Below are 22,906 nucleotides of genomic sequence, written 5' to 3'. Positions count from 1 at the left end.
AAGTGCTGTTGGTTCAACCTGAGAACCACTAACAGTAAAACAAGGAAATCATTCTTAAACTGCTCTCCTTTAACTCATCAAGAAACAATTCATCAACAATCAAAAACTTCTGTAAAACCTGAAGGATTAAATAAATCTAGTGAATCAGACAATCATCATCCAGAAACATTTCTACTGTCCAGTCAAACAGTGATTCAACACAATGTGATCAAACAGATGGTTCATCAGATATCTACAGATTTCTCTGGTAGGATTCTCACCTGCTGAAGTCGCTTCAGGTCAACTTACAGACACTTTCCACCTTCATGTGTAGAGAAACATCAGGGGAGAAGAAGCTGCTCATTCTCCTTCGTCAGTCCTGCTGTCTGTGTGCATTTGATCTGAGGACGCTGTCACATCCTCATAACTTCAGAGTCCACATCTAAAAAACATCAGTGACGTCAAAACCAGTCTAACCTGTAGCAGAAACCCAGTCAGTGTCAGATATCACATGATGTAGTTCTACTATCTGCCCACTAGATGGAGCCAACTGAACATCTAATGAGCTAAAGATCAGCTCAGCATCATCAGCTGCTGTTAGTATCTCTGACCAACAACATCACTCAGCAGCTTGGATCAACTTGGCTGTAAACCATGTGATACAACAAGCTCATAATAAAGCAGGGTATGCATTATGGCGTGGCTACGTGGTGATTGACAGGTTGATTGGTTCACAGGTTCAGGAAGGCGCCTCATGCCCCTCCCCCGCTCCGACTCATGCCCCTCCGCTGCTCCGCCTCATGCTCCTCGCCCGCTCCTCCTCATGCACCTCCCCCGCTCTGCCTCATGCTCCTCCTGATGCCCATATAAGTAGAATCCGTGTTTTTATTTTTCCCAGCATGCACCTGAAATGTTCAAGATGGCGCTGCTCAGATCCGATACTATTTGCCTCTGAGCAGCAGTCCACAAACCAATGGGTGACATCACGGATGTTATGTCCATTTTATATACAGTCTATGATAAATATTTATAATAATATTTATGTATAATATTAGTGTCTGCTGTCACTTATCTTTGTTATTAATAAAGTTTTTTCCAGCAGCTATAAATAAAACTTTAAATCTGTTTTAATCCTGCTGAGGGTCAAAGGTCACAGAGATGCACACATTTACATGTTTCTGTCACTGATTAGCTGTTATTGATTACTGATCATCTTATTAATAATTAATTATTAACACAAAGATGAAATAAAACATAAAACTGTTTTGGTTGAAGATGAAACAGTTTTTATTGTACAATAAGACACAGAGTGACATCATCTCATCTCAACAACCAATCAGAGACTCTGAAGGAACAAAGAATGATCTGTGATTGGTCAACATGTCACATGACTACAGCCAACGCTTCTCTGCTCTCAGGTTCAGATGAGCAGCAGAGACTTTAATGTAGTTCAGACTGTAAACCTCCACATTAACATTAACATAAAACATAACAACACACTAACTGTTCCTACTGTCAGTCCTTTCATTCTGGACTACAAAGGATTTATTAGACAAACTACATTATAATTACAGTAACATGATTCTCTGGATGACTAAAATGATGATGATTTAATAAATGAAAAATGATGTTGGTACCAAATATCAGCTGTGTGTGATCCTGTTCAGACTGAACCATCTGCAGACTGTCTACAGAGACACAGAGAGACTCTCCCTCCTACAGAGACACAGAGAGACTCTCCCTCCTACAGAGACACAGAGAGACTCTCCCTCCTACAGAGACACAGAGAGACTCTCCCTCCTACAGAGGACACAGAGAGACTCTCCCTCCTACAGAGGACACAGAGAGACTCTCCCTCCTACAGAGACACAGAGAGACTCTCCCTCCTACAGACAAAGAGAGACTCTCCCCCCTACAGAGAGACTGAGCCAGAGCAGACTCTAAACCCAGCATACAGAGTTTCAGTGAATGTGGTGTTGAAGGTGTGGAGGTGGATCAGTGTGTCAGAGGAGACTCTGTAGAAGGACACAGTGCCAGCAGGACAGTCCACATACACTGCTACTCTGTGAGAAACAGAGGAGGAGGAGGAGGATATGGATGTTTTTCTGTTAATGTGACAGGCATAGTAACGACCATCAGAGCAGACCAGACTCCAGGACTGATCGTTCAATCCAAACCAACAGTCAGCACTGCCTCCTTTCCTGCTGATTCTTCTGTAACTCACTGATATAAAAACCCATCCTTTCCACTCGACCTCCCAGTAACAGCGACCAGTCAGAACATTTCTACACAGCAGCTGATGACATACATCAAATCTGTCTGGATGATCAGGATATGACTGATCCTCCTCCACATGTGTCACCTTCCTGTTGTTATCAGACAGTTTGAGGAATCTGTGCACTGTGTTTGGATCCAGTTCCAGTTCACAGGCATCTGATGGAGAGAACGAGACACAATACAGCTGCAGTTATTGATCTATCATCTGATTGATGATGACATCATCTTCATCCTCAGCAGGATGTGAATGAGTGATGTCACAGTTTGATGAATGAAATAAAAACACACTTACACTTCCTCAGACCTGGTGTCAAGCATCGGACTCCAGCAGGCTGCAGGCTGAAAGGAGGAGAGAGCATCAAACATGGACATGACATCATATATGTCCACCTGCCTGTCTAAACCTGAGAGTGTCCACCTGCCTGTCTAAACCTGAGAGTGTCCACCTGTCTGTCCATACCTGAGAGTGTCCACCTGTCTGTCCATACCTGAGAGTGTCCACCTGTCTGTCTAAACCTGAGAGTGTCCACCTGTCTGTCCATACCTGAGAGTGTCCACCTGTCTGTCCATAACTGAGAGTGTCCATCTGTCTGTCCATACCTGAGAGTGTCCATCTTTCTGTCCATACCTGAGAGTGTCCACCTGTCTGTCCATACCTGAGAGTGTCCACCTGTCTATACCTGAGAGTGTCCACCCGTCTGTCCATACTTGAGAGTGTCCACCTGTCTGTACCTGAGAGTGTCCACCTGTCTGTTCATACCTGAGAGTGTCCAGTCTCCAGTGTGGATCCTCCAGTCCAGCAGACAGAAGCTTCTCTCCTGAGTCTCCTGGATGATTGTAGCTCAGGTCCAGCTCTCTCAGATGGGAGGGGTTGGAGCTCAGAGCTGAGGCCAGAGAAGCACAGCCTTCCTCTGTGATCAGACATCCTGACAGACTGAACACACACAACAACACACATGTCACATGATCTGAGATCACTGCAGGACTGGAAGCTCCTGTGTTTATTACTGTCATCACCAATGTGTTTCTGTCATCTTTACAGTTAAACTTCATACTTTCAGTCACTACTTCTCAATTCAGATGGCCAACCACTGTAAAGCTTTTATTGTGAAGTACTTCCAGCTTCCTGTAACCTTAGTCAACATGATGTTAGCGACTGCTAACTCTTCACTGCTAAAAAAGATGTAAATAAAATCATAGTCAAATAAAAAGCAGCCACAGTGAGCTGATTAGATGAAGAGCTGCAGGTGACAGACTCTGACTACAGTTTGTATGAACATCAAACCTCCAACACGTCACAGAGGTAAATGACTCTGTCTCAGATGCTCACAGTTGAATACAGAACAGGAATCACAACTAATGTGGCAAATAAGGACTGAACATTGTGGAAATAACAGTAAAAATAACAGAAACAAACATTTCTGACTCCTTCATTCAGTTTCAGTGATCATCCAGTTTTAATGTTGTTTGAAACTGAAGAAGAATTAAATGGTGGTTAACCAGATAACAGCTGAGGTGAAGTGTCTTATCACCATGGTGAGTAAAAATCACTATCATCCCAGCACAGATACTGCTCTGAGATTAAAAGAAACTACAACTGTTACCAACATCTGTTCACTGAATAACTGTCTGTGTGTTTTACTTTGGGCCAGTTACACAGTTCTTCATTCAGTTTGTGAATCTTAAAACTCCTCTCTGGTATTTCAGGTTCCAACAGCAGAGACACAACAAAACTATTAAATATATATTAATAGAAAGTTATTCACAGGGTCTAAACACATGCTGAAGATAATCTGAGTAGAGAAAATGTCCAGGTGTTTATCTCCTCATATAAATCACAGTTTAAATGATGATCAGTTGAACAGGTTGATGAATCCTGACCTGAGAGTTTCCAGTGTACAGTGTGGACTCTCCAGTCCAGCAGAAAGCTGCTTCACTCCTGAATCCTGCAGGTTGTTGTTACTCAGGTCCAGATCTCTCAGACTAGAGGACTGGGAGCTGAGAACTGAGGACAGAGCTGCACAGCTTCTCTCTGAGAGGTTACAGTGATTCAGCCTGGAGAGACAATAATGAACAATGAAATGAATCTACTTTGATGATATATAATCTCTGCCAAGCAGCAGCTACAATCTTTGGTGTTCTGTTCTAATCTAACTGGAGATGTGACAGTTAATAATAAAGGAATCAGAATAAATAGTAATACAGTAATATAAATCACTCATCAAACCTGAGAGTTTCCAGTGTACAGTGTGGACTCTCCAGTCCAGCAGAAAGCTGCTTCAGTCCTGAATCCTGCAGGTTGTTGATACTCAGGTCCAGATCTCTCAGACTAGAGGACTGGGAGCTGAGAACTGAGGACAGAGCTGCACAGCTTCTCTCTGAGAGGTTACAGTCACTCAACCTGGAGAATATATTTGGAAAAATATTTAATCAATCATTTATTTTTCTGACCTCTGGAAAAAATCTCTTTGAATATCTTCTCAATCAATCAATCAATCAATCAATCAATCAATCAATCAATCAATCAATCAATCAATCAATCAATCAATCAATCAATCAATAACTATCTGAGTACTTACAGAACTGTGTTGGAGGCTTTGACCACTGGCAGCAGCCTCAGAAGAGCCTCCTCTGAAGCAGAGTATTTCTTCAGGTCAAACACGTCCAGATCTTTTTCTGATGACAGTAAGATGAAGACCAGAGCTGACCACTGAGCAGGAGACAGTTTATCTGTGGAGAGACTTCCTGATCTCAGGTACTGTTGGATCTGCTCCACTAGAGAACGATCATTCAGTTCATTCAGACAGTGGAACAGATTGATGCTTCTCTCTGCAGACACATTCTCACTGATCTTCTCCTTGATGTACTTGACTGTTTTCTGATTGGTCTTTGAGCTACTTCCTTTCTGAGTCAGCAGACCTCGTAGGAGAGTCTGATTGGTCTGCAGTGAAAGACCCAGGAGGAAGCGGAGGAACAAGTCCAGGTGTCCATTTGGACTCTTTAGGGTCTCGTCCACAGCACTCTGGTAGAGATGTGTCTCTGCAAATACTTCTGCATTTTCATAGATGGGGGATGTTGTTTGTTCTTCTGCCAGCAGATTGACTCCAGACTTGATGAATGTCAGATGGACATGAAGAGCAGCCAAAAACTCCTGAACGCTCAGATGGACGAAGCAGAACACCTTATCCTGGTACAGCCCTCTCTCCTCTTTAAAGACCTGTGTGAACACTCCTGAGCACACTGAGGCTGCTCTGATATGGATGCCACACTCTGTCAGGTCTGATTCATAGAAGATCAGGTTGCCTTTCTGCAGCTGCTCAAAAGCCAGTTTTCCCAGAGACTCAATCATCTTCCTGCTCTCTGGACTCCAGTGTGGATCTGTCTCAGCTCCTCCATCATACTTGACCTTCTTCAGTTTGGACTGAAGAACCAGGAAGTGGATGTACATCTCAGTCAGGGTCTTGGGCAGCTCTCCTCCCTCTCTGCTTTTCAACACATCCTCCAGAACTGTAGCAGTGATCCAGCAGAAGACTGGGATGTGGCACATGATGTGGAGGCTTCGTGATGTCTTGATGTGGGAGATGATGGTGCTGGCCTGCTCCTCATCTCTGAATCTCTTCCTGAAGTACTCCTCCTTCTGTGGGTCAGTGAACCCTCTGACCTCTGTCACCATGGCGACACACTCAGGAGGGATCTGATTGGCTGCTGCAGGTCGTGTGGTTATCCAGAGGCGAGCAGAGGGAAGCAGTTTCCCCCTGATGAGGTTTGTCAGCAGCACATCCACTGAGGTGGACTCTGTAACATCAGTCAGGATCTCAGTGTTGTGGAAGTCCAGAGGAAGTCGACACTCATCCAGACCGTCAAAGATGAACACAACCTGGAACTCTTCAAAGCTGCAGATTCCTGCTTCTTTGGTTTCAGTAAAGAAGTGATGAACAAGTTCCACCAAGCTGTACTTTTTCTCTTTCAGCACATTCAGCTCTCTGAAAGTGAATGGAAATGTGAAGTGTATGTCCTGGTTGGCTTTGTCTTCAGCCCAGTCCAGAGTGAACTTCTGTGTTAAGACTGTTTTTCCAATGCCAGCCACTCCCTTTGTCATCACTGTTCTGATTGGTTCATCTCTTCCAGGTGAGGCTTTAAAGATGTCTTCTTGTCTGATTGTTGTTTCTGGTCTGTCTGGTTTCCTGGATGCTGTTTCAATCTGTCTGATCTCATGTTCATCATTGACCTCTGCAGTCCCTCCCTCTGTGATGTAGAGCGGTGTGTAGATCTGATTCAGAAGGGTTGGGTTTCCTGCTTTAGCGATCCCCTCAAACAGACACTGGAACTTCTTCTGCAGGTTAGACTTGAGTTTACGTCGACACTCTGCAGCATGAGCTCCTGAATGAACAAACAAAACAAGAATATAAACATATTTTCTTCCATCTCTTGAGACATCAGTAAATGTCTCATTTCTCCATCATGTTAAATCTTTATAGAAATCCTCTTACTGATCTGCAGACAGTCAGCCAGCTCCTCCTGCTTCATTCTCCTCAGGAAGTGCAGTGTGATCTTCAGAAATGCGTCTCTGCTGCTCCTCCTCTGCTCTTCCTCCTCACCGTCCGACACCTCCTCATCCTCCCTCTGACTCTCTAAGCATTCTGGGTCATCTGGACTCAGAACCTTCTGCATCTTCTTCAGCTCGTTCTTCACAAAAGTGACGATGTTCTCCTCCAGCAGCTGGAACAGAATAATATATGAATGACACAATCAAACTAACATCATGAAGCAAACATCAGATCCATGTTGGACACACTGACAATCCACTGGTCTACAAAGTGCAGCATGGAGATGATTGTGAACACAATAGATGTAAAAGTAGTTGTTGTACATGTACAGACCATAAATATGGAGTCCAGGTGTGTTTGATGCTGCTGGGCAGACTGACCACTGGGAACCTCTGAGCTCTCCTGGTCCACTCTGTGGAGGAATCATGAAGAATGAGCTCACATTATTTCTGTCCACACAGAGACAAACACAAGCTAAAGGTCCATCAAGTGATATTTGGATGTGAACAGAGAATCAGATGAGTCCCTGTAGTGGTAAAGCTTTACTAGTCCTGCTGATCCCACTGAGAATCAACAGCTCAGTCTGTTTGTAGCTTTCAGCTCAGTGTTTGGCTTCATCAGTCAGTTTGGTTTAGTCCCAACAGCTCTGAACAAACCTCCATACAGCTCTCCCTCCCTCACTGTACACTGCTGAAGTGCCCTGGAGCAAGGCAGCTACAACCTGCAGCTGCTGCAGTGGAGCTGCTCAGTGTCTGCTTGTATCAGACTGGTTGAACTGGGCAGCTCCCAGTATGAACATGACATTGAGGTGTGTGTAAGTGAGAAAGTAGGCAGGTGTCATGTCTGAGGTGTTTGAGCAGGTTGAGTATTTAGTCAGACACAGTTTGTTGTATGAGCTTCAGTCTGGCTTTACAGCAGCAAACTCTACTGGCTCCTGTCTTATTCATGAGTTTGATTTTATGAGTCAAACCTTGATGGAGGAAATGATGCTGACTTGCAGAAAGCCGTTGACACAGTCAATCATTCAGTGCTGTTGTCATAGTTACAGTGCAGGTGTTTGGACACACTGCTGTAAAATGGTTTATTTCTTACATTACAGGAAGAAGTGAAGTGTGTGATGTTGAAGTGGTTTTATCAGAACCTCAGGATATTACATGTGGGATGCTGCACGCTTCTATTTGATCCTCTTTTATTTCTCATGTATATAAATGAAACGACAGCTGCTGTGACATCAAGCTGCTGCTGTGATGATTCTGCATTACTGCTATCTGGGAATGATGTCAGTGAAATTCACAACTCTTAGTAAAGAATCAGAAAGTGTCAGAGAGTGGCTCATAGATAACAAGCTTTCAATACATTTGGGTTAAAGCCAGTCAATCCTGTTTGGAACAAAGACGTCAAGAACAAATACATTGAAAATATTTAGTAATGAAACTGAAGTTTGATGATATTTTGTCTCATATTTAGGAATAATATTGGACCAGTCACTGTCCTGTGAATCTGTTGGTAAAAAGTTTGCCATCAAACTTCACTTCCTGTTTCACAGACGAAGGCTGTTTTTGACTTTTCTGTTTAGAAACTTCTCATGTCCTCATTGGTACAGTGTCAGTTTGATTCTGATGTTCTGGTTGGTTCAGTGGTTTAACATCTACATTTAGGATCAAACTGCAGCTGATATAAAATAATATGATTCAGTATTAATGAAATGTTTCCTCTTTAACTCATGTTGGTTGTGATGAATTCAGAAGTGTAGGACTGCTGCCAGTACAGCTCAGAGTAGAACAACAGAAGCTGCATCATATGTTCAACATTATCAACGGCTTTGTTCCTCAATACTTGACAGATAATGAAACATCCTCAGCATGGCTGTAACACCAGGGCCAGTGTGTGTTCATATAAAGTCCCTCCAGTGAATAATGGAGGCACAAGTTCCTGTTTTAAAGCTGGTGCTGTGTTGTGGAACAGCTTCCTGTTACACATCCAGCTGTTAAACATGAGAGGAGCTTATAGAAGTCAGGTCAGGACTTATTTATGGAACAGGCTCACAGATTTATAATGACATCTGAAATTACATTTTTACTTTGTGTTTATTATTTGATTTAATTTGTGCTGATTCAGTTTCATGTTGTTTGTTTTTTAACATCTTAGGAAAAAGTGTTTTTATCACTTTAACATGTTTTTATGTCTGTAATGTATAAATAAATAAATCATGTCACTTTTCATATGAACAACTGAGTGAAACAGCATGAATGTGTTCCAGGAGAGACTGTGTGAACATGTGATGTGTTATCTCCATATTTAAATGATCATCACGTCTCCTCTCTATGACGGCCGGCTTTTCACTGACGAGGTCGGACAACACGTCATATAAACCAGTTCATTTCTAGCATAACGTTTACTGTCAGTTACAGCTTACATCTGATCAGCAGGAGGAAAGTCTGCTCAGTCTTTGCAGCTTTACATTCTTACCTTCCATCAGCTGGTTGTCCAGGATTAAAATGTAAAGGTTTCCCCATGGACCGGTCACTCTTCATGGACACACTGCTGGGTTCAGGTTTAGGTTTAAGTCTAGGTTTAAGTCTAGGTTTAGGTTTAGGTTTAGGTCCAGGTCCAGAAGAGTCTGGTCTGTGCAGGATCCTGAAACAACAACAGCTCTGATAAATGTGCATGTTGTACAAGACACATACGCCACCCGCCTCATCCGTAAAGCTACCTCTATTGTGTGCGACACCAGTCACCCCGCACACAGTCTGTTCACCCTCCTACCCTCTGGAAGGAGGCATAGGAGCCTCCTACTCTCTGGAAGGAGGCATAGGAGCCTCCGTGGCCGCAGCAAAAGACTCAGAAACAGTTTCATACACTACACCAGGCTGTCAGAAACCTAAACTCTCTCCCCTCACTCCCTCCAGCCATATCCTCCAGGCTGTCAGAAAGCTGAAACCCCCCCCCCCCCCCCCCACAGACTGAAATATGTTCTGTTTGCACTGTTTCTGTTAAAAATACATCTTACAGAACTTTTTGCTGCTATTACTGCCTTTTTGCACTACCACAACTTAACTATACAGAAACTTATGCTGCTACTTCCTACATATACAAAAGTAGACTCCTAGATCTTATTTTATCTTACTGTCTATCTATTCTATTTTATTTTTATTTTTTTATATTAGTAAATGTCTTATCTGTTGTGTACTTCAATGTTAACTGTTTAGTGTTAGGAAACATCTGTGTTATCTGTTGTGCTTGTGCACTTTATCTGTGCCACCTTGGGATAGTGAGAAACGTCTTCTTGATTCCTTTGTATGTCTTAACATGTGAAGAAATTGACAATAAAGCTGACTTTGACTTTGATGTTGGATAGAAATGAAAAGTATGGCGCGCCCTGGTGGTTGAGTGTTAGAGACCATGCAACATAATCACAGCTGCAGGTCATTCCTCTCTCTGACAGATACTGTATAAATAAAGACAAAAACCCCCGAAAAATAACTCTTAAAATAAATGAAAAATCTTTACATTCTTACCTTCTATCAGCTGGTTGTTCAGGATTAAAATGTAAAGGTTTCCCCATGGACCGGTCACTCTTCATGGACACACAGCTGGGTTCTGGTCCAGGTCCAGGTCCAGACCAGACACTGAGAAGAAGAACCTCCAGTTACCTGAAGCACTTTATACCGACTTATTTACACAGCGAACAGCATCAGTACGGATCAGAACATCATCTGGTCAGAGTCACCTTTGACCCTCAGATGAGTAAACTGGACCAGGTTTGATATGGAGACTGACTGGTCTCTCTCTTGGACAAACAAAGAGCCATTAACATTCCATGGGGCAACACGAAGTGACAAGAACTACATAAAAGTAACATAAGACAGATCTTGGCCTGCGTACGTGTGGTTCTGAAGAACAGCTGAGGCCCTCCATGGATGAAAGTAGGATCCACATATTGCTTTAATCAGGGTTGATGTCAGATCCAGTCATTCAAAGTTTCTTTAAAAGTAAAACTCAGTAAAACTTACAAGTTTTCTTAGTTTCCACATAATTACATATCCTTCATTTAAATTCATCCTCATCTTTCATTCATGCTGATATATCGAGTAACAATCTGTTGAATTCATATTGTATTGCAAACTCATCATTACATTTATTTATTAGCAGTAATAATAATAATGATAATGCATTATATTTAAAGGCGCCTTTCAAAGCACTCAAGGACACCTTACAAGGCTCATAAAACACGACAACAGTACATCAAACAATATAAATCAGGTAACATTTAGTGCAAAGATAAAGAATAAATATGAATGTGACTATAAAGCATCAGTACAATAAATAAACAAGAACGTGATGCATAGTTAGTGTGAGACAGAGTATGCTGCTCTGTTTTCAGGCGAAGTGCAAAAAGTAGTGTGTAGTTAATAAATCCATAAAACACAATTGTGTTTCTATTCTTTGAAGTGATACACGGATCTATTGAACAGTAGAGCCATGAACTTTATATATTTAACTGAATCGGAAATGTATTGATTTATTAATTATTATGATTTATTGATGTATTAATTGGTTAATCAACCAACCAATTAAAGAAGTACAATTTGATTTCCTCATAAGTGAGGTGGTGCCCTGATAACGAGAGCTTATAATATCCATAATTGCTACATCTGTAATGTATAAATAAATAAATCATGTCACTTTTCATAGGAAAGTCTGCTCAGTCTTTACAGCTTTACATTCTTACCTTCTATCAGCTGGTTGTTCATGTTTAAAATGTGCAGGTTTCCCCATGGACCGGTCACTCTTCATGGACACACAGCTGGGTTCAGGTTCAGGTTCAGGTCCAGGTTCAGGTTCAGGTTCAGGTCCAGCAGAGTCTGATCTGAGCTGCTTCTTTGTCCTTCAACACAACACACACAGAGCTTTGAGTGTGAATAATGATGGTGGAGTGATGTGAGTGGAGAACAGTGATGGACAGTTAGAGATCCTCATCTCACCTCTGAGCTTTGGTCTGGCTGTCATGTTCCCCACACAGAGAGCTTTTAGAGGGAGGGACTCCCTCCTCTCTGTCCTCACACTGATCCATAGCAGAGAAACAGCTGCTGGGAGAGCTGCACTCACTCACTACAACAAGGTTTCATCACAGGACACAATAGTTCTCATTTGTCTCTCTAACATGTCACAAATACTGTAGAATACAGAGAAGCAGCAGCTCTTCCCATCAGACACACTGAGCAGGTCCATCTGAGGACTCTGCAGCCTCTGGGACAGTTCATAACATGGACTGTAAGAGAGCTTTCAGTCAAACCAAGTCTGTCTCAGTGTTGGAAGATGGACAGCAGCCAGATTCATTCAACCTGTCTGACCAGTTCTCACACTCCCTACATTTCTCACTGTTTATATGATCTCAGATTACAATCAAAGTGCTGTTGGTTTAACCTGAGAACCACTAACAGTAAAACAAGGAAATCATTCTTAAACTGCTCTCCTTTAACTCATAAAGAAACAAATCATCAATAATCTAACTCTTCTGTAAACCCTGAAGGATTAAATAAATCTAGTGAATCAGACAATCATCATCAGAAACAGTTCTACTGTCCAGTCAAACAGTGATTCAACACAATGTGATCAAACTGATGGTTCATCAGATATCTACAGATTTCTTTGGTAGGATTCTCACCTGCTGAAGTCGCTTCAGGTCAACTTACAGACACTTTCCACCTTCATGTGTAGAGAAACATCAGGGGAGAAGAAGCTGCTCATTCTCCTTCGTCAGTCCTGCTGTCTGTGTGCATTTTATCTGAGGACGCTGTCACATCCTCATAACTTCAGAGTCCACATCTAAAAAACATCAGCGACGTCAAAACCAGTCTAACCTGTAGCAGAAACCCAGTCAGTGTAAGATATCACATGATGTAGTTCTACTATCTGCCCACTAGATGGAGCCAACTGAACATCTAATGAGCTAAAGATCAGCTCAGCATCATCAGCTGCTGTTAGTATCTCTGACCAACAACATCACTCAGCAGTTTGGATCAACTTGGCTGTAACCCATGTGATACAACAAGCTCATAATAAAGCAGGGTATGCATTAGGGCGTGGCTACGTGGTGATTGACAGGTTGATTGGTTCACAGGTTCAGGAGGGCGCCTCATGCTCCTTCTGATGCCCATATAAGTAGAATCCCTGTTTTTATTTTTCCCAGTATGCACCGGAAATGTTCAAGATGGCGCTGCTCAGATCCGATACTATTGGCCTCCGAGCAGCAGTCCACAAACCAATGGGTGACGTCACTGATGTTACGTCCATTTTATATACAGTCTATGATAAATATTTATAATAATATTTATGTATAATATTAGTGTCTGCTGTCATTTATCTCTTGTTATTAATAAAGCATAATGAGCAGAGCTGTTGTTTCATATTCTTTCATTTTATTTTATATTATTTTATTTATTCATTTTTAATTTAATTTAATTTAATGTGTAATGTAATTTTATTTTATTGTGATATGTGGCTGATCAAAATATCGGAGTCACTTCTTCACCTCTATAATTTAACTGTTTGGTTATTTCTGGTTTCTGGTTTGTTCCCTAAATTAATAACAATTGATCATTCTTAAATTCTTATTAATAATTAATTATTAACACAAAGATGAAATAAAACATAAAACTGTTTTGGTTGAAGATGAAACAGTTTTTATTGTACAATAAGACACAGAGTGACATCATCTCATCTCAACAACCAATCAGAGACTCTGAAGGAACAAAGAATGATCTGTGATTGGTCAACATGTCACATGACTACAGCCAACGCTTCTCTGCTCTCAGGTTCAGATGAGCAGCAGAGACTTTAATGTAGTTCAGACTGTAAACCTCCACATTAACATTAACATAAAACATAACAACACACTAACTGTTCCTACTGTCAGTCCTTTCATTCTGGACTACAAAGGATTTATTAGACAAACTACATTATAATTACAGTTACATGATTCTCTGGATGACTAAATAAAAATGATTTATTAAATGAGAGATGATGTTGGTACCAAATATCAGCTGTGTGTGATCCTGTTCAGACTGAACCATCTGCAGACTGTCTACAGACACAGAGAGACTCTCCCTCCTACAGAGGACACAGAGAGACTCTCCCTCCTACAGAGACACAGAGAGACTCTCCCTCCTACAGAGAGACAGAGAGACTCTCCCTCCTACAGAGGACACAGAGAGACTCTCCCTCCTACAGACACAGAGAGACTCTCCCTCCTACAGACACAGAGAGACTCTCCCTCCTACAGAGGACACAGAGAGACTCTCCCTCCTACAGAGACACAGAGAGACTCTCCCTCCTACGGAGACACAGAGAGACTCTCCCTCCTACAGAGACACAGAGAGACTCTCCCTCCTACAGAGGACACAGAGAGACTCTCCCTCCTACAGAGACACAGAGAGACTCCCCCTCCTACAGAGACACAGAGAGACTCTCCCTCCTACAGAGACACAGAGAGACTCTCCCTCCTACAGAGACACAGAGAGACTCCCCCTCCTACAGAGACACAGAGAGACTCCCCCTCCTACAGACCAGACTGTAAACCCAGCATACAGAGGTTCAGTGAATGTGGTGTTGAAGGTGTGGAGGTGGATCAGTGAGTCAGAGGAGACTCTGTAGAAGGACAGAGTGCCAGCAGGACAGTCCACATACACTGCTACTCTGTTAGAGACAGAAGAGGAGGAGGAGGAGGAGGAGGAGGAGGAGGAGGAGGAGGAGGAGGAGGAGATGGGTGTTGGTCTGTTATTGTGATAGACAGAGTAACGACCATCATCATTACAGCACCTCAGACTCCAGGACTGATCATTCCTTCCAAACAAACAGTCAGCACTGTCTCCTTTCCTGCTGATTCTTGTGTAACTCACTGATATATGAACCTCTCCTCTACACTCGACCTCCCAGTAACAGCGATCAGTCAGAACATTTCTACACAGCAGCTGAGGACAGAAGTCAAATCTGTCTGGATGATCAGGATATGACTGATGCTCCTCCACATGTGTCACCTTCCTGTTGTTATCAGACAGTTTGAGGAATCTGTGCACTGTGTTTGGATCCAGTTCCAGTTCACAGGCATCTGATGGAGAGAACGAGACACAATACAGCTGCAGTTATTGATCTATCATCTGATTGATGATGACATCATCTTCATCCTCAGCAGGATGTGAATGAGTGATGTCACAGTTTGATGAATGAAATAAAAACACACTTACACTTCCTCAGACCTGGTGTCAACCATCGGACTCCAGCAGGCTGCAGGCTGAAAGGAGGACAGAGCATCAAACATGGACATGACATCATATATGTCCACCTGTCTCTCCATACTTGAGAGTGTCCATCTGTCTGTCCATACCTGAGAGTGTCCATCTGTCTGTCCATACCTGAGAGTGTCCACCTGTCTGTCCATACCTGAGAGTGTCCACCTGTCTGTCCATACCTGAGAGTGTCCACCTGTCTGTCCATACCTGAGAGTGTCCATTTGTCTGTCCATACTTGAGAGTGTCCATCTGTCTGTCCATACCTGAGAGTGTCCATTTGTCTGTCCATACCTGAGAGTGTCCACCTGTCTGTCCATACCTGAGAGTGTCCACCTGTCTGTCTCTACCTAAGAGTGTCTACCTGTCTGTCCATACCTGAGAGTATCCACCTGTCTGTCCATACCTGAGAGTGTCCACCTGTCTGTCTCTACCTGAGAGTGTCCACCTGTCTGTCTCTACCTGAAAGTGTCCACCTGTCTGTCCATACCTGAGAGTGTCCACCTGTCTGTCCATACCTGAGAGTGTCCATCTGTCTGTACATACCTGAGAGTGTCCACCTGTCTGTCTCTACCTGAGAGTGTCCACCTGTCTGTCTCTACCTGAGAGTGTCCACCTGTCTGTCCATACCTGAGAGTGTCAACCTGTCTGTCCATACCTGAGTGTCCACCTGTCTGTCTCTACCTGAGAGTGTCCACCTATCTGTCCATACCTGAGAGTGTCCACCTGTCTGTCCATACCTGAGAGTGTCCACCTGTCTGTCTCTACCTGAGAGTGTCCACCTGTCTGTCCATAACTGAGAGAGTCCATCCGTCTGTCTCTACCTGAGAGTGTCCACCTGTCTGTCTCTACCTGAGAGTGTCCACCTGTCTGTCCATAACTGAGAGAGTCCATCCGTCTGTCTCTACCTGAGAGTGTCCATATTTCTGTCTCTACCTGAGAGTGTCCACCTGTCTGTCCATACCTGAGAGTGTCCACCTGTCTGTCTCTACCTGAGAGTGTCTACCTGTCTGTCCATACCTGAGAGTATCCACCTGTCTGTCCATACCTGAGAGTGTCCACCTGTCTGTCCATACCTGAGAGTGTCCACCTGTCTGTCTCTACCTGAAAGTGTCCACCTGTCTGTCCATACCTGAGAGTGTCCACCTGTCTGTCCATACCTGAGAGTGTCCATCTGTCTGTACATACCTGAGAGTGTCCACCTGTCTGTCTCTACCTGAGAGTGTCCACCTGTCTATCTCTACCTGAGAGTGTCCACCTGTCTGTCCATACCTGAGAGTGTCAACCTGTCTGTCCATACCTGAGTGTCCACCTGTCTGTCTATACCTGAGAGTGTCCACCTGTCTGTCCATACCTGAGAGTGTCCACCTGTCTGTCTCTACCTGAGAGTGTCCATCTGTCTGTCCATACCTGAGAGTGTCCATCTGTCTGTCTCTACCTGAGAGTGTCCACCTGTCTGTCTCTACCTGAGAGTGTCCATCTTTCTGTCTCTACCTGAGAGTGTCCACCTGTCTGTCCATACCTGAGAGTGTCCACCTGTCTGTCCATACCTGAGAGTGTCCACCTGTCCATACCTGAGAGTGTCCAGTCTCCAGTGTGGATCCTCCAGTCCAGCAGACAGAAGTTTCTCTCCTGAGTCTCCTGGATGATTGTAGCTCAGGTCCAGCTCTCTCAGATGGGAGGGGTTGGAGCTCAGAGCTAAGGCCAGAGAAGCACAGCCTTCCTCTGTGATCAGACATCCTGACAGACTGAACACACACAAAACAACTCACATGTCACATGATCTGAGGTCACTGCAGGACTGGAAGCTCCTGTGTTTATTACTGTTTTCACCAATGTGTTTCTGTCATCTTTACAGTTAAACTTCATACTTTCAGTCACTACGTCTTAATTCAGATGGCCAACCACTGTAAAGCTTTTATTGTGAAGTACTTCCAGCTTCCTGTAACCTTAGTCAACATGATGTTAGCGACTGCTAACTCTTCACTGCTAAAATAGATGTAAATAAAATAATAGTCAAATAAAAAGCAGCCACAGTGAGCTGATTAGATGAAGAGCTGCAGGTGACAGACTCTGACTACAGTTTGTATGAACATCAAACCTCCAACACGTCACAGAGGTAAATGACTCCGTCTCAGATGCTCACAGTTGAATACAGAACAGGAATCACAACTAATGTGACAAATAAGGACTGAACTTTGTTGAAATAACAGTAAAAATAACAGAAACAAACATTTCTGACTCCTTCATTCAGTTTCAGTGATCATCCAGTTTTAAGGTTGTTTGAAACTAAAGAAGAATTAAATGGTGGTTAACCAGATAACAGCTGAGGTGAAGTGTCATATCACCATGGTGAGTAACAATCACTATCATCCCAGCACAGATACTGCTCTGAGATTAAAAGAAACTACAACTGTTACCAACATCTGTTCACTGAATAACTGTCTGTGTGTTTTACTTTGGGCCAGTTACACAGTTCTTCATTCAGTTTGTGAATCTTAAAACTCCTCTCTGGTATTTCAGGTTCGAACAGCAGAGACACAACAAAACTAATAAATATATATTAAAAGAAGGTTGATGAATCCTGACCTGAGAGTCTTCAGTGTACAGTGTGGACTCTCCAGTCCAGCAGAAAGCTGGTCCACTCCTGAATCCTGCAGGTTGTTGTTACTCAGGTCCAGATCTCTCAGACTAGAGGACTGGGAGCTGAGAACTGAGGACAGAGCTGCACAGCTTCTCCCTGAGAGGTTACAGTCAGTCAGTCTGAAGAGACAATAATATTCAAGAAGAGAAATAATATTTCCATTGAAATAAGTCTAAACTGTGATGATATATAATCTCTGCCAAGCACCAGCTACAATCTTTGGTGTTCTGTTCTAAACCAGCTGGAGATGTGACAGTTAATAATAAAGGAATCAGAATAAATAGTAATACAGTAATATAAATCACTTATCAAACCTGAGAGTTTCCAGTGTACAGTGTGGACTCTCCAGTCCAGCAGAAAGCTGCTTCACTCCTGAATCCTGCAGGTTGTTGTTACTCAGGTCCAGATCTCTTAGACTAGAGGACTGGGAGCTGAGAACTGAGGACAGAGCTGCACAGCTTCTCTTTGAGAGGTTACAGTCAGTCAGCCTGAAGAGACAATAATGAACAAGAAGAGAAATAATAGTTGTATTGAACTAAATCTAAACTGTGATGATATATAATCTCTGCCAAACACCAGCTAATATATTTGGTGTTCTGTTCTAAACCAGCTGGAGATGTGACAGTTAATAATAAAGGAATCAGAATAAATAGTAACACAGTAATATAAATCACTCATCAAACCTGAGAGTTTCCAGTGTACAGTGTGGACTCTCCAGTCCAGCAGAAAGCTGCTTCACTCCTGAATCCTGCAGGTTGTTGTTACTCAGGTCCAGATCTCTCAGACTAGAGGACTGGGAGCTGAGAACCGAGGACAGAGCTGCACAGCTTCTCTCTGAGAGGTTACAGCCACTCAACCTGAAGAGACAATAATGAACAAGAAGAGAAATAATATTTCCATTGAAATAAGTCTAAACTTTGATGATATATAATCTCTGCCAAGCACCAGCTACAATCTTTGGTGTTCTGTTCTAAACCAGCTGGAGATGTGACAGTTAATAATAAAGGAATCAGAATAAATAGTAACACAGTAATATAAATCACTCATCAAACCTGAGAGTTTCCAGTGTACAGTGTGGACTCTCCAGTCCAGCAGAAAGCTGCTTCACTCCTGAATCCTGCAGGTTGTTGTTACTCAGGTCCAGATCTCTCAGACTAGAGGACTGGGAGCTGAGAACTGAGGACAGAGCTGCACAGCTTCTCTCTGAGAGGTTACAGCCACTCAACCTGAAGAGACAATAATGAACAAGAAGAGAAATAATATTTCCATTGAAATAAGTTTAAACTGTGATGATATATAATCTCTGCCAAGCACCAGCTACAATCTTTGGTGTTCTGTTCTAAACCAGCTGGAGATGTGACAGTTAATAATAAAGGAATCAGAATAAATAGTAATACAGTAATATAAATCACTTATCAAACCTGAGAGTTTCCAGTGTACAGTGTGGACTCTCCAGTCCAGCAGAAAGCTGCTTCACTCCTGAATCCTGCAGGTTGTTGTTACTCAGGTCCAGATCTCTTAGACTAGAGGACTGGGAGCTGAGAACTGAGGACAGAGCTGCACAGCTTCTCTTTGAGAGGTTACAGTCAGTCAGCCTGAAGAGACAATAATGAACAAGAAGAGAAATAATAGTTGTATTGAACTAAATCTAAACTGTGATGATATATAATCTCTGCCAAACACCAGCTAATATATTTGGTGTTCTGTTCTAAACCAGCTGGAGATGTGACAGTTAATAATAAAGGAATCAGAATAAATAGTAACACAGTAATATAAATCACTCATCAAACCTGAGAGTTTCCAGTGTACAGTGTGGACTCTCCAGTCCAGCAGAAAGCTGCTTCACTCCTGAATCCTGCAGGTTGTTGTTACTCAGGTCCAGATCTCTCAGACTAGAGGACTGGGAGCTGAGAACCGAGGACAGAGCTGCACAGCTTCTCTCTGAGAGGTTACAGCCACTCAACCTGAAGAGACAATAATGAACAAGAAGAGAAATAATATTTCCATTGAAATAAGTCTAAACTTTGATGATATATAATCTCTGCCAAGCACCAGCTACAATCTTTGGTGTTCTGTTCTAAACCAGCTGGAGATGTGACAGTTAATAATAAAGGAATCAGAATAAATAGTAACACAGTAATATAAATCACTCATCAAACCTGAGAGTTTCCAGTGTACAGTGTGGACTCTCCAGTCCAGCAGAAAGCTGCTTCACTCCTGAATCCTGCAGGTTGTTGTTACTCAGGTCCAGATCTCTCAGACTAGAGGACTGGGAGCTGAGAACTGAGGACAGAGCTGCACAGCTTCTCTCTGAGAGGTTACAGCCACTCAACCTGAAGAGACAATAATGAACAAGAAGAGAAATAATATTTCCATTGAAATAAGTTTAAACTGTGATGATATATAATCTCTGCCAAGCACCAGCTACAATCTTTGGTGTTCTGTTCTAAACCAGCTGGAGATGTGACAGTTAATAATAAAGGAATCAGAATAAATAGTAATACAGTAATATAAATCACTCATCAAACCTGAGAGTTTCCAGTGTACATTGTGGACTCTCCAGTCCAGCAGAAAGCTGCTTCAGTCCTGAATCCTGCAGGTTGTTGTTACTCAGGTCCAGATCTCTCAGACTAGAGGACTGGGAGCTGAGAACTGAGGACAGAGCTGCACAGCTTCTCTCTGAGAGGTTACAGCCATTCAACCTGGAGAATATATTTGGAAAAATATTTAATCAATCATTTATTTTTCTGACCGTTGGAAAATAATATCTTTGGATATCTTTTCAATCAATCAATCAATCAATCAATCAATCAATCAATCAATCAATCAATCAATCAATCAATCAATCAATCAATCAATCTATCTATCTATCTATAACTATATGTGCACCTACAGAGCTTTGTTGGAGGCTTTGACCACTGGCAACAGCCTCAGAAGAGCCTCCTCTGAAGCAGAGTATTTCTTCAGGTCAAACACGTCCAGATCTTTTTCTGATGACAGTAAGATGAAGACCAGAGCTGACCACAGAGCAGGAGACAGTTTACCTGTGGAGAGACTTCCTGATCTCAGGTACCATTGGATCTCCTCCACCAGAGAAAGATCATTCAGTTCATTCAGACAGTGGAACAGATTGATGCTTCTCTCTGCAGACACATTCTCACTGATCTTCTTCTTGATGTACTCGACTGTTTCCTGATTGGTCTGCCAGCTACTTCCTGTTTGTGTCATCAGACCTCGTAGGAGAGTCCGATTGGTCTGCAGTGAAAGGCCCAGGAGGAAGCGGAGGAACAAGTCCAGGTGTCCATTTGGACTCTTTAAGGCCTCGTCCACAGCTCTCTGGTAGAGATGGGTTGTTTGTTCTTCATCCAGCAGATTGACTTCAGACTTGGTGAATGTCAGATGGACATGAAGAGCAGCCAGAAACTCCTGAAGGCTCAGATGGACGAAGCAGAACACCTTGTCCTGGTACAGCCCTCTCTCCTCTTTAAAGACCTGTGTGAACACTCCTGAGTACACTGAGGCTGCTCTGATATCGATGCCACACTCTGTCAGGTCTGATTCATAGAAGATCAGGTTGCCTTTCTGCAGCTGCTCAAAAGCCAGTTTTCCCAGAGACTCAATCATCTTCCTGCTCTCTGGACTCCAGTGTGGATCTGTCTCAGCTCCTCCATCATACTTGACGTTCTTCAGTTTAGACTGAAGCACCAGGAAGTGGATGTACATCTCAGTCAGGGTCTTGGGCAGCTCTCCTCCCTCTCTGCTTTTCAACTCATCCTCCAGAACTGTAGCAGTGATCCAGCAGAAGACTGGGATGTGGCACATGATGTGGAGGCTTCGTGATGTCTTGATGTGGGAGATGATGGTGCTGGCCTGTTCCTCATCTCTGAATCTCTTCCTGAAGTACTCCTCCTTCTGTGGGTCAGTGAACCCTCTGACCTCTGTCACCATGCCGACACACTCAGGAGGGATCTGATTGGCTGCTGCAGGTCGTGTGGTTATCCAGAGGCGAGCAGAGGGAAGCAGTTTCCCCCTGATGAGGTTTGTCAGCAGCACATCCACTGAGGTGGACTCTGTAACATCAGTCAGGATCTCAGTGTTGTGGAAGTCCAGAGGAAGTCGACACTCATCCAGACCGTCAAAGATGAACACAACCTGGAACTCTTCAAAGCTGCAGATTCCTGCTTCTTTGGTTTCAGTAAAGAAGTGATGAACAAGTTCCACCAAGCTGTACTTTTTCTCTTTCAGCACATTCAGCTCTCTGAAAGTGAATGGAAATGTGAAGTGTATGTCCTGGTTGGCTTTGTCTTCAGCCCAGTCCAGAGTGAACTTCTGTGTTAAGACTGTTTTCCCAATGCCAGCCACTCCCTTTGTCATCACTGTTCTGATTGGTTCATCTCTTCCAGGTGGGGCTTTAAAGATGTCTTCTTGTCTGATTGTTGTTTCTGGTCTGTCTGGTTTCCTGGATGCTGTTTCAATCTGTCTGATCTCATGTTCATCATTGACCTCTGCAGTCCCTCCCTCTGTGATGTAGAGCGGTGTGTAGATCTCATTCAGAAGGGTTGGGTTTCCTGCTTTAGCGATCCCCTCAAACAGACACTGGAACTTCTTCTGCAGGTTAGACTTGAGTTTATGTCGACACTCTGCAGCAGGAGTTCCTGAATGAACAAACACAAAAAAACATTATAAACATATTTTCCTCCATCTCTTGAGACTTCAGTAAATGTCTAATTTCTCCATCATGTTAAATCTTTATAGAAACTCCTCTTACTACTCTGCAGACAGTCAGCCAGCTCCTCCTGCTTCATTCTCCTCAGGAAGTGCAGTGTGATCTTCAGAAATGCATCTCTGCTTTTCCTCCTCTGCTCTTCCTCCTCACCGTCCAACACCTCCTCATCCTCCCTCTGACTCGCTAAGCATTCTGGGTAATCTGGACTGAGAAGCTTCTGCATCTTCTTCAGCTCGTTTTTCACAAAAGTGACGATGTTCTCCTCCAGCAGCTGGAACAGAATAATATATGAATGACACAATCAAACTAACATCATGAAGCAAACATCAGATCCATGTTGGACACACTGACAATCCACTGGTCTACAAAGTGCAGCATGGAGATGATTGTGAACATAATAGATGTAAAAGTAGTTGTTGTACATGTACAGACCATAAATATGGAG

The 22,906-nt window shown here is 43.0% G+C and overlaps 2 protein-coding genes across 2 annotated transcripts; both read right to left on the bottom strand.

Annotated features, from left to right (window-relative positions):
- Positions 1-1,891: 1,891 nt before the first annotated feature.
- LOC133996718 (stonustoxin subunit beta-like) lies at positions 1,892-3,502 on the bottom strand. The gene is made up of 3 exons (XM_062436339.1): positions 3,017-3,502; positions 2,549-2,595; positions 1,892-2,412 (listed from the first exon to the last, which is right to left on the bottom strand). Exons 1-3 carry the CDS (start codon positions 3,307-3,309, stop codon positions 1,892-1,894), a joined length of 861 nt encoding a protein of 286 aa, XP_062292323.1. The 5' UTR covers positions 3,310-3,502.
- Positions 3,503-8,660: 5,158 nt separating this feature from the next.
- On the bottom strand, positions 8,661-22,684 carry LOC133996717 (NLR family CARD domain-containing protein 3-like). The gene is made up of 9 exons (XM_062436338.1): positions 22,504-22,684; positions 20,629-22,390; positions 20,264-20,437; positions 19,157-19,330; positions 16,666-16,839; positions 15,050-15,096; positions 14,373-14,913; positions 9,273-9,440; positions 8,661-8,787 (listed from the first exon to the last, which is right to left on the bottom strand). The coding sequence occupies exons 1-9, from the start codon at positions 22,682-22,684 to the stop codon at positions 8,661-8,663; spliced, it is 3,348 nt and encodes a 1,115-aa protein (XP_062292322.1).
- Between the last annotated feature and the right edge of the window lie 222 nt (positions 22,685-22,906).

This window comes from Scomber scombrus, chromosome 16 (assembly GCF_963691925.1).
Source record: "Scomber scombrus chromosome 16, fScoSco1.1, whole genome shotgun sequence".
Lineage (NCBI taxonomy): Eukaryota > Metazoa > Chordata > Actinopteri > Scombriformes > Scombridae > Scomber > Scomber scombrus.
This window is presented reverse-complemented; position numbering and strand designations above follow the sequence as displayed.

Excerpts from the sequence above, each read along its gene's own strand:
- LOC133996718 (XM_062436339.1), bottom strand. The coding sequence starts at position 3,309 with ATGAAGTTTAACTGTAAAGATGACAGAAACACATTGGTGATGACAGTA. Across the intron at positions 2,596-3,016 it reads TGGAGACTGGACACTCTCAG|CCTGCAGCCTGCTGGAGTCC; the intron begins GTATGAACAGAC and ends TCCTCCTTTCAG. Across the intron at positions 2,413-2,548 it reads GACACCAGGTCTGAGGAAGT|ATGCCTGTGAACTGGAACTG; the intron begins GTAAGTGTGTTT and ends TCTCTCCATCAG.
- LOC133996717 (XM_062436338.1), bottom strand. The coding sequence starts at position 22,684 with ATGCAGAAGCTTCTCAGTCCAGATTACCCAGAATGCTTAGCGAGTCAG. Across the intron at positions 22,391-22,503 it reads GGCTGACTGTCTGCAGAGTA|GAACTCCTGCTGCAGAGTGT; the intron begins GTAAGAGGAGTT and ends TTGTTCATTCAG. Across the intron at positions 20,438-20,628 it reads AAAGCCTCCAACAAAGCTCT|GTTGAATGGCTGTAACCTCT; the intron begins GTAGGTGCACAT and ends TATATTCTCCAG.